The sequence below is a fragment of the Rhinopithecus roxellana genome, chromosome 9, assembly GCF_007565055.1.
Source record: "Rhinopithecus roxellana isolate Shanxi Qingling chromosome 9, ASM756505v1, whole genome shotgun sequence".
Classification (NCBI taxonomy): domain Eukaryota; kingdom Metazoa; phylum Chordata; class Mammalia; order Primates; family Cercopithecidae; genus Rhinopithecus; species Rhinopithecus roxellana.
The window spans coordinates 82731137-82746448 of NC_044557.1; the positions used below are offsets into that span (position 1 = coordinate 82731137).

Below are 15312 nucleotides of genomic sequence, written 5' to 3' on the forward strand. Positions count from 1 at the left end.
CTTAACCAATAAAAATCAATACCGGTTTGTGTTGATGAAGTTACCAACTGTGGATGCGTGTGCTTGTGTCATTGCTCAAATTCTGGTCCAAATTTTTGTTTTCTTTGAAAAACTGCTTCTATAACACCTGGGAGACAAAAATATTTGTAAAATGAAAGCATTCTCTTTAGTATTAAGAAGGAAAGTGAACTATGGTGTATTAGAAGCTTCTAGATTTTCTAATTATGTGCTTACTTTATTTTAAATTACGTTTAATTTGTTGTTTCAAACGTTTTTGGGGTACAGGTCGTTTCTGATTACACAGATAAGTTATTTAGTGGTGATTTCTTGGATTTTGGTGCACCCATCAACTGAGCAGTGTAAACTGTACCCAGTATGTAGTCTTTTATCCTTCACCCCCTTCTCCCTCCCCACCGAGAGTCCCCAAAGTCCATTATATATTCTTATGGCTTTGCATCTTCATAGCTTAGCTCCCACTTATAAGTGAGAACATATGATATTTGGTTTTCCATTCGTGAGTTACTTCACTCAGAATAATGGCCTCTAGCTCCATCCGAGTTGCTGCAAAAGAATTATGTGCTTACTTTAAAAGCAAAGCTGAGGATAAGATTGTACAAAATTAGAACTGAACTGAAGTAGTGTGCTGCAAAGGGATTACAGGAGCCCATCTATTCCAAACCCCTAATATTCCAGAAGAGAATGTTAAAATATAGAGAGATGTGAGCCTTGGCCAACATTGTGCACTTGTTCCCCCTTCTCCATTCATGGCTGGTGAAAGGGCTTGGATGTGATAGGCTAATCGGGTTGAACATGTAGTGACTGGTTTGTAATTATTTTCATTAATAGGAAGTGGCAGGTTTGTTTTTAGCCCACTTTTTTATACCCCAGGTCTCTATCTCCCTCTCAGGGGATCCATCTGTGGCACCACCTCTTTCCTGAGGGTCTGCACACTCACCTGCTTGAAAGAACATTGCCATGAAGCACTGGTTGGCTTAGAACGGTATTTCCAAAAGTGTTTGTTCTGTGGGCTGTAAATTGGTATTCTCTTGGGGAAAACAGTTGATGCTTGAATGAATTTTGAAAGTGCTACACTGAACAAATGTGTATGATTATTTCTTGCAAGACTTCTCAGAGCCTTTAATGTGCTAATAGGCATCCCAAGTCTCTAGGACAAGGGTAAAGTACATCTATCTTTTTTTTTTTTTTGAGACGGAGTCTCACTCTGTCGCCCAGGCTGGAGTGCAGTGGCGCGATCTCGGCTCACTGCAAGCTCCACCTCCCGGGTTCACACCATTCTCCTGCCTCAGCCTCCCGAGTAGCTGGGACTACAGGCGCCCACCACCACGCCCAGCTAATTTTTTTTATTTTTAGTAGAGACGGGGTTTCACCGTGTTAGCCACGATGGTCTCGATCTCCTGACCTCATGATCCGCCCACGTTGGCCTCCCAAAGTGCTGGGATTACAGGTGTGAGCCACCGCGCCTGGCCCATCTATCATATTTTTAGAGCTGACTTGATTATGGAACATTCTTGCATCTCTCCCCAACCCCAGCATCTCAGAACAAGTGGGTATTAAGTTATCCTTCCAGAGATGTTTCCATATTAATATAGGCTCCTTAAGAAGAAGTTATTTGTTGAGCTGCTTATTTCTCTTAGTGTGTAAGACCTCTAAGCTCAGGAAAAATGTCATTCATCTCTGAATCAATAATACTTAGACCAGTACCATGAACAGTTCTTGGCACATAGGAGAAATGGCACAAGATCCACCTATGTTTGTTAAAACATGAGAAGATTTCAAGTCCCACAAGGCGTACTTACTGGAACTAGAATTTAAACCATCAACGGCAACCAAATTAATCTTCTGTTACCCTCCTTTTTTGTTTTTGAGTCATCAATTTCACAGCTCTGGGGCAAGAATCACTAAGAAAAATCAAGAAAAATTGATAAAGAAAATCATTAAGAAAAATATTGTATTGTCATATCCCTTTTTCTTCTTTTCTCACTAAAGAAAAATTCAATGTTTACTAGTTTTGTTTTAATGATTTTGAAAGGGAGAATCACAACAAGGATAGAAAAGCCGAGCTGGAGAGGCAGAAGTGGGAAAGTTATATGGAAAAGAGTTGAGATTTAGAAGCGTCCTTTCTGAGAGAGAGAGAGAAGAGTTAAAATGGAAAGAAGCAGCTGCCTTTGGGTGGAGGATAATGAGGGTAGCATAGATGGGAAGTAGGATTTTAAGATACTTTCTGAGTAACTCATACCCACACCTCCACCCACACACTCAGTTTTGGAAGTATCATGAAGGACAAAGTAAAATCTCACAATGTTTTCATATGCATTCTTATTCCCTTCTTGAACTTTCCTGCAGAGACTGGGCCATGGGAACCTAATTAATATTTGGGTTACACTACTAAAAGGAGAGAAATATGACAGAAAAATAGAACCTTGTCAACTTTTCCACTTCTCATGAGAAAGGGAACATCATCACTTGTAAAACAACTATATAACAATTCTCATGATCTAGTACCACTTTGTATTTCTCCAGTGTTACACAAAAATGTGATCATAGTTGTCTTTATTAAAGCTCGTTTTTAGCTAATTTTTCAATATTTGCACAATGTCTGTGAAAAATAAGAGAAAGCTATTTTACAATGTACATACATCTATATGCCTTACAAATAGAAATTGGAGAAAGTTTTAACAATTCTAATGATTTCATCATCAACAGAAAAAACCTCAACCAAAGCCAGCTCTTGGCGAAAAAGATAAATAGGAAACTAAAATGCATTTAAGGATTCCTCTAGCACAAGATAACCAGTACTGCACTTCACGTTTGCTAGGTCTCACAAAAAAGTTTTATAAGATTCTGAATAATCTTAGGTTGAAAAATTATCTTGGTGGTCTCAACTGAACTTCTCACAGACATCACTGTCCTTGATCCAAATATAGCTACCATGTTTGCCCCAGATATCATGAGTTACCCAAACGCTGAGATGGCAGGAAGGCTTTTCTTTGTATTGGCAAAGTGATATATAGGAGAATCTGCTTACTCCTCGTTTGGGGAGAACCTGTTAACTAAAGCTTTCACCTACCTCAGAAAACACATCTGGTGTAGTCTTTATTACTATGAGTTAATTTGTGTAATGAAGTGTTTGTAGAGGTTGCTAGGCTCAGTAGGCAGGAAGAAAATAAGCCAGGAAAAACAGGTCACCAAGTTTAATTCAGTTCACCTAACATTTGTTGAGTAACTATGATGTTGAGCAACTATAATGTGCCAAGAGATGGGGATACAAAGACAGATAACTGCTCTACCCTAAAAAGAAGAAAGGAGAAGGGTAAATGGGTGGGGGGGGGGGGAGAGAGAGAGAGACAGAGAGAGAGAGAGAGAGAGAGAGAGAGAGAGAGAGATGGGAGAGAAAAAGGGAGGGTAAAGGAGATGAGATAGAGGAAAAGGAAGGCACATGGAGAAAGGTTTTAAGACAAGCCTACAAAACAGAGAGGTAAGTTAAAGGCAGAGGACTAACAAAGGAAAAGGAAGAAAATAATAAGAGAAAGAGACAGGAAGAGAAGAAATAGTTAGAAATGATCCCAAAAGGTAAAGACAAAGAGAATGTTTTGTTTGGGGGCTCTGGCTTTAACATCTTCTAAAAAGATTAACCGACAACAAGGTGGTTCCATTTTCCATGTTCAAAATCTTAAAGTAGAGAAAGTAGGAGAAAATTGTGCTTTTAGGGTTGCAAGGTATATCAAAAGATTTAGGTTTATACGTGGAGACAGTAAGCTAACCTAAAAGGTTGTCACAGGTTTTACTTTGAAAACCTTTTTCAGAAAACCAAACAAACACTAGATTTACAGTAAGCATGTAATAAAACAGACAATGGGTGCCTCCATTCTTTTTTATGCCATTTATAAGTGCTTTTTCCTTTCTGGGAAAGAAGTGTTTCTCCTGTACTGGTTGAGGCAATTCATCATATTCAGTAAAGTCAGAGTGTCTATAAGTACTCATTATGATGTCTCCTTGAGAAAAGGAAGGGTGAAAATGGTAGTTTAGAGCAGGAAAATGGTCAATTGTTTATATCTGGTGTATCATATTATTCAGGGGATTTTTTTTAAGTTTGAGGAAAATGTCCCTTTAAAAATATATGGAGGTGTCTGGAGGGTATTGCAGATGTTTGCCGCACTAGAGGCTGACTATGCCAAATCTGTTTGGAAGCACTGGTTTCTAATCCAAGTCTCTTGGGTAGATGTTATTTGAAGATCAGTCTTTCTATTGATAAAATACAGATAGCTTACATTTGGTTACCACTTCAGAGAGATGGATGGAGCAGGAGGTGCTGGGAAATACCATCAATCATACTGTTATTAGTATATAAGACTCTCTCTGGGGTGAGAGGAAATCGGTGGGCCAAGATCTGTTGCCCCATCTCTTCCTAGTGTGTTACCATGTCTGAGGGAATGAAGAGAATTGTGTCTCCTGTCCAGCTGTGCTCGACACTAAAGAGTTCACCAGTCATTGCAATTACGCTGGTGGGATTTGGTGCTGGGGGAATTCTGTGTGCTGGGAGCCATAGGGAGGCCATCAGTTCATTTCACATATATTATTTCTCTAGGAAACACAGTATAATTGAGGACAATTTTCCACCATGAATTGCATCATTAGCTAACACAGGGAAAGTGAAATGCTGTTAACTTTTCTTTTTCTTCTGCAAAGCTGATGAGCTGAAGAAAATAGAAAAGTTTAATGTAATTTTTTTCCAAGGATATATGTTGAAAATCAGAATCAAAACGCTTTTACGCAGTAATAGAAATCCCACATTTTAATACATTGCCATGCACATAAGGAGTCAAGTAATGCTGAATACAAAATAGTCAAATATACAAAATGATAAAGCAGATTTTCAAGCCTGATAGAGATCATGCTCACAGATACAAGGGGGGCAAACATCTGTACAGTTTCATTTTTATCCATTTTATAAGAGTTATGCCCCCCTCAACTCTTTTTGAGGACAACTGGAAACAGAAGGGAACATAAGAATATACAAAGGAGACCCAAAGGGGATTGGCGAGTTGATAGCTGCTGAAGATATGGAAATCGGTGGTTCAAAATTGTGGTACACAATAATTCTTATGTTTAGAGAAAAAAAGTTTCTAAACATCTTATGCCCTGGGAAGGCAGGAAACTAAAGTGGACATCCAACAGAAAAGGCACTCTTGTTTTACTACATAACTTGACTGCCTCCCGCTAAGTCTAGTCGTGGGAGTTTTTCTAGGATGCACAGAGAGAAAAAAAGAAAGAAAGAAAGAAAAACCCAACAGTTGTGGGAAATGAATATGGGTAATACTTATGTAATTAAACACTCTTGGGAGACCAACAGAATTCAGATTGCTGGTTTAACTACTCACTTAAGGAAGTTATAAAAATGTTGACCATCTACCTAGGCTTCTGTGTTTTGACATGTGCTTTTTAGCCATGTTTGTTAGTGTTTGTGAAGGAATGAATCATTTTTAAATCAGATTCTCCCCCATGCCCCCTTCTCATCTTCTATAAAGAACACTGCTCTTATGTTCAATTCACATTGTGTAATTTTTCTTCCTCTTTCTTTCCTAGAACAAACACCAATATGCAGTAGTTCATCCAGAAAGTTTGATGTGGCTGTCTGCTTCCTGTGCCTCTCAGTTTGGCACCTCCACGCTCTGATGGGTCTTCTCCAACCTGGGATTGGCAGTCTTCACCTTGGCAGGTCATGGAGCTCTAAATCTTTGGGAGGTGAAGAAGTGGAAATAAATGGACACCTGGGCTGTGGACTCTGCAGACTAACCTTACATATTAGAAAAAGTGTGAGTGTGTGTGTGTGTGTGTGTAAAATGTTGATTGTTACTTCTTCATCATTCTGTTTCCTTTGTAAATCCCAGAATGGAGGCTCAGAAATAACAGCTCCATGGAGAAAGCCTCAAGTAAGGGAAAGAAATCATTGAATAAAGCCTGCAACCCAGATCAGCACTCTAATTACACATAAGGGATATTGGAGGCACAGGATAGCTTCTTCCCTTAGCTCATTTTAGCCTCCAAACAACCCCATCTGCTAAGGAGGGACAGAGAGCACCCCATACTGAAGAGCAGTGGCCCAGAGAGACTGGGCGATTTCTATTAGTCTAGCATTCTTGAATTCAAAACATTTTCTTCCTTTTTATCAGAGCAGTGTCAATCTCCACAAAGTTCTAAGAATAACTCAAGTATATAAACCACAACAGATCGATATTTTCTTTTCTCAGGTGCTTTTTACTGTTAATATTAAATTTTGTTACAAGATTGATCTTTTCTAAAATTTTGTGCAAAGCTATTTAATTTAGTGCCTAATTATATTAAATCATTACATTAACTGAAACTACAGTAGTATGATTTAATGATACAAGAGTTTCAGTGGAATTAGTTTCCAAATATTTGTGCTGGCTTGGCTTTTCAGCAGACTGGTTCCTTCTGTCCCAATCATGACTGCGACACACAGTACAAAGTCAAGAGCCTGGTATTACTCAACTCTCTGCAATGTGAGCGTCTTTTACTAGTTAAAACATGGTCTTCTCAGACATGGCCTTGTAAGGACAGCATCTTTCTATTGGTGGAAGAAAGGTAGTGGTGGAAAAACCATTCAGAGCCCCAGAGAGCCCTAAAATGGCCTATGAGTTTAAGCAAATAGAACCCCTTTTACCCGCAGTGGGGGCCAACACCCACCAAAGAGGCTTCCCTTTCTGGTGATCTGAGGTGGGTATTGAATAAAAATAAAAATCACAAGTGTTTCAGCATTCAAACATGAATTTCCTCCCCCACTTTACATTCATCTTTAAGGGTGCCATCTGTAACCGAAGGCCTTTCTGATGTGAAAAAGAACTGCGTCAGGCACTTCGAAACCTCTGCAGCAGCTGGTATGTGGGGAAACATAACCTTAGTCCTCTCTCAAATGCACTGTATGGTATCTGGACATAGGCATTGTCAAAAGTAGACATAGAGCCAGCAGGCAGTTCCCAATGTAAACACGCTAAATGCACTTAATTGTGGTTAAAAAAAAAAAATACTGGGCGGGGCGGGGAGAGAGAGAGAAAGAGAAGTAGAACTGATTTAGGGATCATAGAATCAAGGACCACAGGCATCCTCAAACTCAAATCATATTTTTGGAATTATACTTGGACAGGAAGTCTCTACAGAGCTTAGAAAGATATTTTCATGGCATTTGTGCTATTTTAGAGGCCAGGCTAACTCCTCTGAGGAGATGGGAGAAGACCATGATCAGTCTGTGGAATAGGACAGCACCAGTCCCCAGGTGCTTGGGGCATTCCAGCCAGCAATTTTTCTACAAGGTTATCTTCAAGATCAGTTATCCTACCCTAAGTAAAAGTATGATCCAGTAAGAGTCTCCTGTTTTGAAGTTTTTTTTAGCATTAAGTATTTGAATATACTTTCACAGAATTTGGGCGGTGGTGGTGATTAAGTGCAATCACATAAAACAGATCTGTTTGCTCTCATGCATCCACTCAGTCTAGGCTTCCACATTTGGTAGCTGTGTCTGTGCTAATGTGGCAAAAGCCCCGTGAAACCAACCGTTTATTTTCTCTTGATCCAAATGGCTGAATTTAAAAAGGCTGTAAACAATGTGGAAGGCGACCAGCAGAGTCTTCAGTATTTTAATTGTTTGAGGTATTAGTATCTCCAGTGTTGGATTAATTTAATAGCCTCCTTCCTTGAGGTTCACATCAGCAGGACTGTTCTTAATACTCTGCACATGAGGCAAAAAAGCCTGGGCTTAAGAGCCTTTCTAAGGCTCCTCAAAATATCTGAGGTTTGGAAAACAACAACACAACAAACAAACAAACAAACAAAAAACCTCCCAAACCACTGGCTCCAAATTATGAAAAGAATTTTGTACCATCAGAAATAATGTCTAAATATCTATGACACTTATTAATATCATGTCAACCAGCCAATGGTAATTCAACAGAAGTCACATGGTTACTTTTATATTACATTAAGTATATGCTGTTAGTGCATTCTTGTGCTTGATATAATGGTAGGAGGAAAGCTCTGAAGGAAGAATTCTTGGAGTGCATCAGGGTTTTAAAATAGCCTTATGTGGCAAATTGAACTTCAGTTTTATGATATCTTTGCCATCCATTTTCTGCTGTTCCATAGAAGTCATGTCTCAGTCATTTTGCTGTTGGGCAGGAAGTATAAAACCAGCCCTATGCCTGATGGCACTTCCCGTTTACATTTGGTGCTGGTAAATTTCACTCTAAAAAATTGAGATTTTAGAAACAGTGCTTGCTCTTACCCAGAATTTACCCTGTGGAGCTAAGGTGATGGCCAGAAGGCCGTCAGTACTGTTACTGTCCCTTTAGCTATGTTCCCCAGATGAGTAGCATCTATTTTGTTCTTTATATTAAGGTGTGGTAGAATTTTCCTGTGCAGTTGGCCAACTTTTTCTCAAGTTTCCCGCTTTCAAAAGAATGCTCTCTGTCTTCCCAAAAATCACCATAGCAAAATAATGGAAACACGGCTCTCTTTTACCTTGAAGCTATGCAATGGTGCCAGGAATCATGTGCGTTGATAAACCAGACTTCATAGGATAATTTTCTGGATTCAGGATTAGATTCAGATCTAAGGAGCAGGATCTGCCTTTGAAAAAGAGTCCTTAATGGTGCCCGGAGTAGAAACATCTCCTGGCCTGTCCTCCTTCCTGATCTCAGGGGTGCATTGGGATTAATCTTCCAGATGACTGGTCAGCTTTATTAATCCCTACCTCACTGCTTTTTGGGCAACAAGTTTTCACCAAGATCAAGCTTAAGAAGAAATATTAGGACTGGGGAAAAAAGGTAACGACTACGTTTTTTATTGAGTTCTTTATAGAATTCTTGAAATCAACCCACAGCATCATGTTAAAAGAAAGAGAGATGACAGAAAAAAAAAAAAAAAAAAAACCAAAAACAAAAAAGTGCAGTGGAGGGGGCTGTGGGAGGGGTGAATAAAAACAGCCTTAAAGCAATAAAGGAATTTGTGTCATTTTCAAAAGATTAGATTTTTAAAAAGAGTCTAAGGCGATTGACAAGTCTAGTTGTCAAGTAACAAAATTATTCTAAAGAATGTAGAGGAAAACATCACAAAGAACAAAACTGCTAATGTACTGGAAAGAGGAGGTTTTGGCGAAAGTAAAGTGCTAAGCGGGGGGGGGGGGGGGGGGGTCCTAAAAACTTCACTTCCGTGAGACTTTTGTTGTTCCTATCTAAAATCAATTATGTGACATTTGCAGACAAAGAAAGCTTTTGCAAGTAACAAGGGGGATCCATTAGAGGTTTTTATCCTTAGTTGATACTCTCAGGTACAGCTGATACTCCTTTTCTCCTTGAATGTTAAAAATGGCAGAATTTCCTCAGGACTAAGGATGGTTAGCCTCTATCTGAGCAACTACAAAGTGACTCTGGAGAGATTCCTGGCTTGTTTGTCAGGATTCCGGAGGTAGAAGTGAAATCTGCGGGTGCACACCTCACAGAGCCTGAGCAGGGATTTGAAGGTACGCCACTACCCACAGAGAAAGTTGATAGGATCTCTCTTCCCCTAGGTACGTCTCAAACTATTGAAGTGATTTGCTTTTCACACTAGCAGGACTGGCAATGCTCTGCATATTCAATTCTGGAGTGGAAATAAGCGAATTCCCTTGGCACCATGGAAAGAAAGTCTCATAATTATTCATTTCTGTTCATTCCCAAGAGTGCCTTTCCTGCACAAGTCTGGGTGTCAGCCTTTTAATAAAGGTGTAGCACAGGTGTAGGTAAAAGGAAAAGTCAAGCATCAACCGCTTATAGTCCTTAGACATAAAAATGTGTATCCTTTACTTCCCCACCTCTTGCTTCCTACTAAACAAAACTCACCACAGCCATTTCTGGATTTCTAGGAGGTAACATTCCATACATGCATCTTGGGAAGAAAGTACAGCACAGTTGAAGGTAACCATGGGAGATCACAAAGGACCACCAAGTAATAAAGAAGCGAAAGCCTGCGAATGAAGTCATTCCTCTTTTTTGCTGGTTTAGCTCTTGACTGCTCGGATTTTATGCCACCATGCTTCCAAAACTATCCCCCCAAATAATTTCAAACAGAGGTTGACAGTTTGGAAAAGAGTAGTAGTTCATATGCAAACATGGAGTATGTGCCAGGCATTAAGGCATTTTTAGAGATACAGTCTTCAATGGGGCTCTTTAATGGTCTTCATTTTGCCTTCTCCTAGGTCCCTCTTCACCCATCATCTTTCAATAATTTTACAGCACTCCTTTGACTTAACAAAACAAACAAACTAGGAAACTCTACTTATTGAATTGTTCAGAATATTTTGCAAAGGTCAAAGTAAGTAACAATGAACCACCATCATTTAGTGAACATCTGCACTACAAAGCATGTCCAGTTTTCCAAGAGAGTCAGCAGTAGCCTCATGATGTCCTTGGCTAAATCTTAATTCCCAGTTACAATATCTCAGCATATTGTTCTTAGGCTTCATCAGACTCAACTGTGTGTCCCCTGGATTAGTTATAGAACTGGAGTGTTAGATAATCCAGTGTAGAGGTGAATGGTTGTGCTCGTATAAAGAAAGGGAACATAGGTGGCCAGGGTGGATAGCAAGGAAAAGCAATTGAATGCTGCTTTGGGGAGCTCCAACCAGCTCAGTCTGGGCCCTCAAAGAGTTGGCTGTAACTGAAAGGTGCAAATACGTGGTCTGATGCGGTTTACTATCTCTCACTCTGCTGTCTGCTCCCTGAGGATCCGTCTGCTGCCATGTTCTTCTTCCTAGGTTACTCTGGCAGAATGGAGAATGCTGTCTGAATTAAGTTTTCACTGTGGAAAAGGTGGGGGTGGTGATAATGTTTGGGAGGAGGAGATACAGTTTCCTAAGGGCAGGTGGGGAGTCTGCTTTGTGGACTGTTGTTGCCCAAGCACAATGCTTGGCACACAGTAGATGCTCAACAAATGCTTGCTGAATAAAGGAAGGAATGAAAGGAAGAAGAAGACCTGCTATTAGAACTGAACCACATGAGATGGGCAGTGGAGACTGGAATATTGTGTCCAAGGGTGTTGGCAGCCGGAGTTTGGTCTCCTAATTATAGATGTGAGGAGAATTATGGTCTGCAGAGGGTCTGGCAGTCCTGGTGCTGATCTGTCGAAGGGCCAGATTTTGGTGGCGACTGAAACTTCTCTGAGTTCCTTGTCGGAAGCCCACTTCTCTGGCTCTGAAGCCTGCCAGGCTTGTGGTGAGTCATCCTGCTGCTGACTCATTTGGACCTTCCTCCCTTTCCCTGTCAGGTTTCCAAATTTCAGGCAGGGGTGGTTTCCAATGGGCTGTGTATTTCCTGAGACCCTGAGTGGAGGCAGACAATGCTTATGTATCTGGAGACACCCTAAAACACCAAGCTTGCTTGCGTTGGAAGTCTTCCAGAAGTGGTTACACTATATTTTAAAGCAAAGACTCTGATGCCCGTCAGCCCCAGGCTGGGACAGTGGGCACACAGCACATACTTTGCTGAGCTTTCCATTCAGTCAACTTGATATTTTCAGGAAAAAACATGCTACACTGTTATGTAGCAAGTCAATATGAACATGTCTCTAATACTCAAAGACAAGCAATAATTAAGTTCACTGGTTTCCCAGGACTGTGCTTTGTTGTAAGACATAATTAAAAAAAAAAACCAAAAACCAAAAAACAATTAGTCACAGGTATAATCCCAGAAAGGATTAACAAGGGACTGGTAGGTTCTACACTAAGTAAGGGAACTTAGTATAGAACTTGACACTTTTCCTTCTCTAGGCACATAGTAGGGTCACTTGATGTTTCTCTCTTGAAAGAATGGCAATTTCAACCTGACTTAGGATTTTTTTCTGAAGTATTAAAGTCAGACCACACAAAAGAATTGCATTCTGTTGCCCTTACCATCCATCTACCATGGTCTTTGATTAAAAGAATACCATCCCCTTTTTTCCTTTGGAGGAACTCTTCTACAGAATAAGGGAATATCTACATTAGCCAAATAGAAGCCTCCTGTATTTGAGTGCCTGTATGTGCATGTGGTCAATTGTGCCTGCGAACAAAGAAGCAAGCTAAGATATCACAATCACTAGACCCCCTACTGCTTCCCTTTGGCGCTACAAGTAAACCAGTTGTTCAGTAAAGTATCTGGAGGTGAAGTCTAACAGTATTGTGGCCATATTTACATCAACCTACCACAAACAACTGGGGTTATGCTAGTAGTGGAGTTTGTCTTGGACAGTCTGAGCCAGAAAAAAAAAAACCCACCAAGATTTATAAAAATAAAAATACTTGATTTCTCACATGTGCTGAACGTGCTGATTCATCTTGGTGTAGTGTTCTCATATAAAGTGCTTAAGAGTTGGACGGAATACCTTTAGACATCATAACTAACATAATCGAGACATGTTTACATTCCTACCAGGGCATAATATTGTGAACACTTCCACTGAGATTGCAGAACTGCTGTAATTTTTTTTTTTTCTAAAACATCATGCCATCTGCACACATAATAAAATAATCCAGTAGTTGCCATGCTAAAACAGGACTTCTAGTGAAGGGCACAGACAGCTCCCCAAAGGGAACTTGAGTTATGCACAGTGATGAAAACTGGAAGCAATTTCCCAGCTAATGGTCTGCCCATGACCACTTGGAACGAGTTGGCACTATATTATGCACCTCATTTTAAATCCACAGCAAAGTAAGATTTTTCCAAAGCCCATAATCTTGACTGAATGGGTAGTTTTTTTTTTTCCAGTTAATCCAGTTAATCTGTCCATGCTCCAAGGATATCTTCTGGCAGTGCCATGGGTTAGTCTTTCCATGAGGAACAGGCCATGTTCATATCAACTGGCAGGAGAGCAGCTTGGAAGGCTAACCGTGTTTATGGAGAACCCTCGGCTGATGCTGCAAGAAGAAAAAGGGGGAAATATGGTAAGTTCTTTCCTTTATGTTCCCAGGCACTGATATGTAGCAATTATCTTATTCAAACAAACACTAAAACCCTTAGGCCAAAGAGAAAGCTCTAGTCAGAATAATGGTTACTCAATGCCAGGATGGATTTACAGTGGCTTATATTCATAAAATTTTTTTTTCTACCATTTGGTAAGGCATGGAAGACACCCAACTGAGAAACAGGTAAAGTTGCCTGGAAGGGAGGGCAAAACCAGATCTCTGGAATTGGCATCCAGTCCTATGATGGGGCTGCAGTTTGGGAAACCATTTCATGTATTATGAAGGTTCATGTATTATGAAGGTTCATGCATTTGCCTGGTCTGGTGCAAGGTAAGATTGGGGATGGTGTGAAGCATTTTATTGTGGGAGAGAGATGAGGGTTTCATTTATCAGAAAGATTTCTTGGGATGAAATCTAGAAAAAAATATTGGAAGTGGAATGGCTGGAGCTCTTGAGTTTCCTAGTTGCGAAGTCAGATTAGCTGAGAAGGTTAGACAGAAAATGTGTGACCTTGTCTAGACTAGATAGAGAAAGTCATTAAATCGGACCAGAGATTAAACTACTTGAATTGCAACCCCGCTTTTGGGCTTGGGAGTGCTGGTATAAAAATATTAATGTATTTTCCTGAGTTTTCTAATTTAAATTGTCTAATGTTCCCGTTATTTTATTTGGGTACTCCCTACAGTTCCTTATACATGGGTCTTCAATAATTAATTATTATATGAGTACAATGGAATGTTTTGCTCAGAAAAATATCAGTATTAGTTTCTAATACACATTGTCTAAAACTTTCAGACAATGGGAGAGAAGCACAGCAGGCGTTCTTGATGCAGAAGAAAAAAAATCTACCTCAGTTTTCAAACCTGGCTTTCAAATCTAACTAACTGGCTTTTCAAAACATGACAGAACACATAATTTGTAAGCAAGTGTTTGATTAACATTTGCTATTTTTGAGAAAATGAAAAAACAGAAGGTACTATGTAAGTGTATTAAATATCAAATAATATACTTTTGACAGGTTGTATTGAAGCAGAATACTAATTATTGCTGATGGCACTGTCAACTGGAAAAATAATGTCAATTTATTCAAAAATTATTAAAAATGCATATTCCTAAACGTAGTAATTCCATTCCTAGGAGTATATCCTAAGGAAATAATCTAAAAAAAAAAATGAAGCTATATGCACAAATATGTAAACTAGAAGTTATTTATCATAGAGGAAAAATTGGAAGCAACCACTCTCTTACAGTTGAAGATTTAGGTTAAGTAAATTATGGTACATTAACAAGATGGATAATTACATGGCTATTAATATAATACTAATTATGATGATTATGATTACATAGCAACATGGAAACAGTTATGATATACTATAATATAAAGCTTACATATATGCATAGAAAAGAACTGTATGTGAAAATGAAGGCCCTAGAATTTTTATTACTGTCATCATAATATTTTGCAAAACAACAACAACAACTAGGCTCACAGGGTTGCAGGATTGCCCCATGACTAACTAAAGCATCATGATTATTTTCACTCACTAATACTACTGTGAAAATAAATACTTTGTAATTTCATTAAGAGAAACACTTCAGTATTTTGAAAGAGGGATAAAAACCAATGTGGGTGACATCCTGTCCAGGTTGACCTGCGAGGAGGGCAGTACAGCCTGAAAGAATAACATTGATTTCTAGGAATATAACACAGTGTACCATCCTTGAGACTTGGCTAAAATCAGATCCAGAAAATGTGTGATCTTGGAAAATAATAATCTATAAAATACAATTTAAGAAAAGAATAATGATAATAAAGAGTAAGCCCTAATTAATTATTATACTTTGGAACCTGAGTCATGAGTTGATAACTAGGTTTATCACAGTTACTGCTTCTTCAAATAACCGTGTTTCCTACAATGGTCTCTAGTAGCTGAGAGAAAGCAGATATATCTAATCTTTGCATATTAAAAAAGCACTTATAACCATGGATGTAAGTGGAGTGCAGTAAACTTTAGAGTGCTTTCCCTTATGGTTGCCCAATCCTCTTCTTAGGAGATATAGAATTATTCCCATTTTATAGATAAGGAAATTGAAGCCCAGAAGTATTATTAACCCAAGATCACACAGCTAGTAAGGATCAAAGCTATATCCATGTGATATGGTTTGGCTGTGTCCCCACCCAAATCTAATCTTGAATTGCAGCTCCCATAATTCCCACATGTTGTGGGGAGAACCCAGTGGTTTCCTCTTTTGCTTGGCTCTCATTCTCTCTTGCCTGCCGCCATGTAAGACATGACTTTCAC

The 15312-nt window shown here is 39.3% G+C and overlaps 1 protein-coding gene across 4 annotated transcripts in view; it reads right to left on the bottom strand.

Moving 5' to 3' along the window:
• The window catches only part of SAMD12 (sterile alpha motif domain containing 12), a 489179-nt gene that overhangs the window by 53836 nt on the left and 420031 nt on the right, over window positions 1–15312 (bottom strand). For 3 of the 4 annotated variants that reach the window (XM_010359030.2, XM_030938009.1, XM_030938010.1), the window contains one exon: window positions 8878–12961. The exons of the other annotated variant lie outside the window; for it this stretch is intronic. In XM_010359030.2, the coding sequence (XP_010357332.2) occupies window positions 12939–12961 (23 nt within the window). In that variant the 3' untranslated portion in view covers window positions 8878–12938. Of the gene's footprint in view, window positions 1–8877; window positions 12962–15312 lie in introns of those variants that run through there. 4 annotated transcript variants of the gene reach the window in all.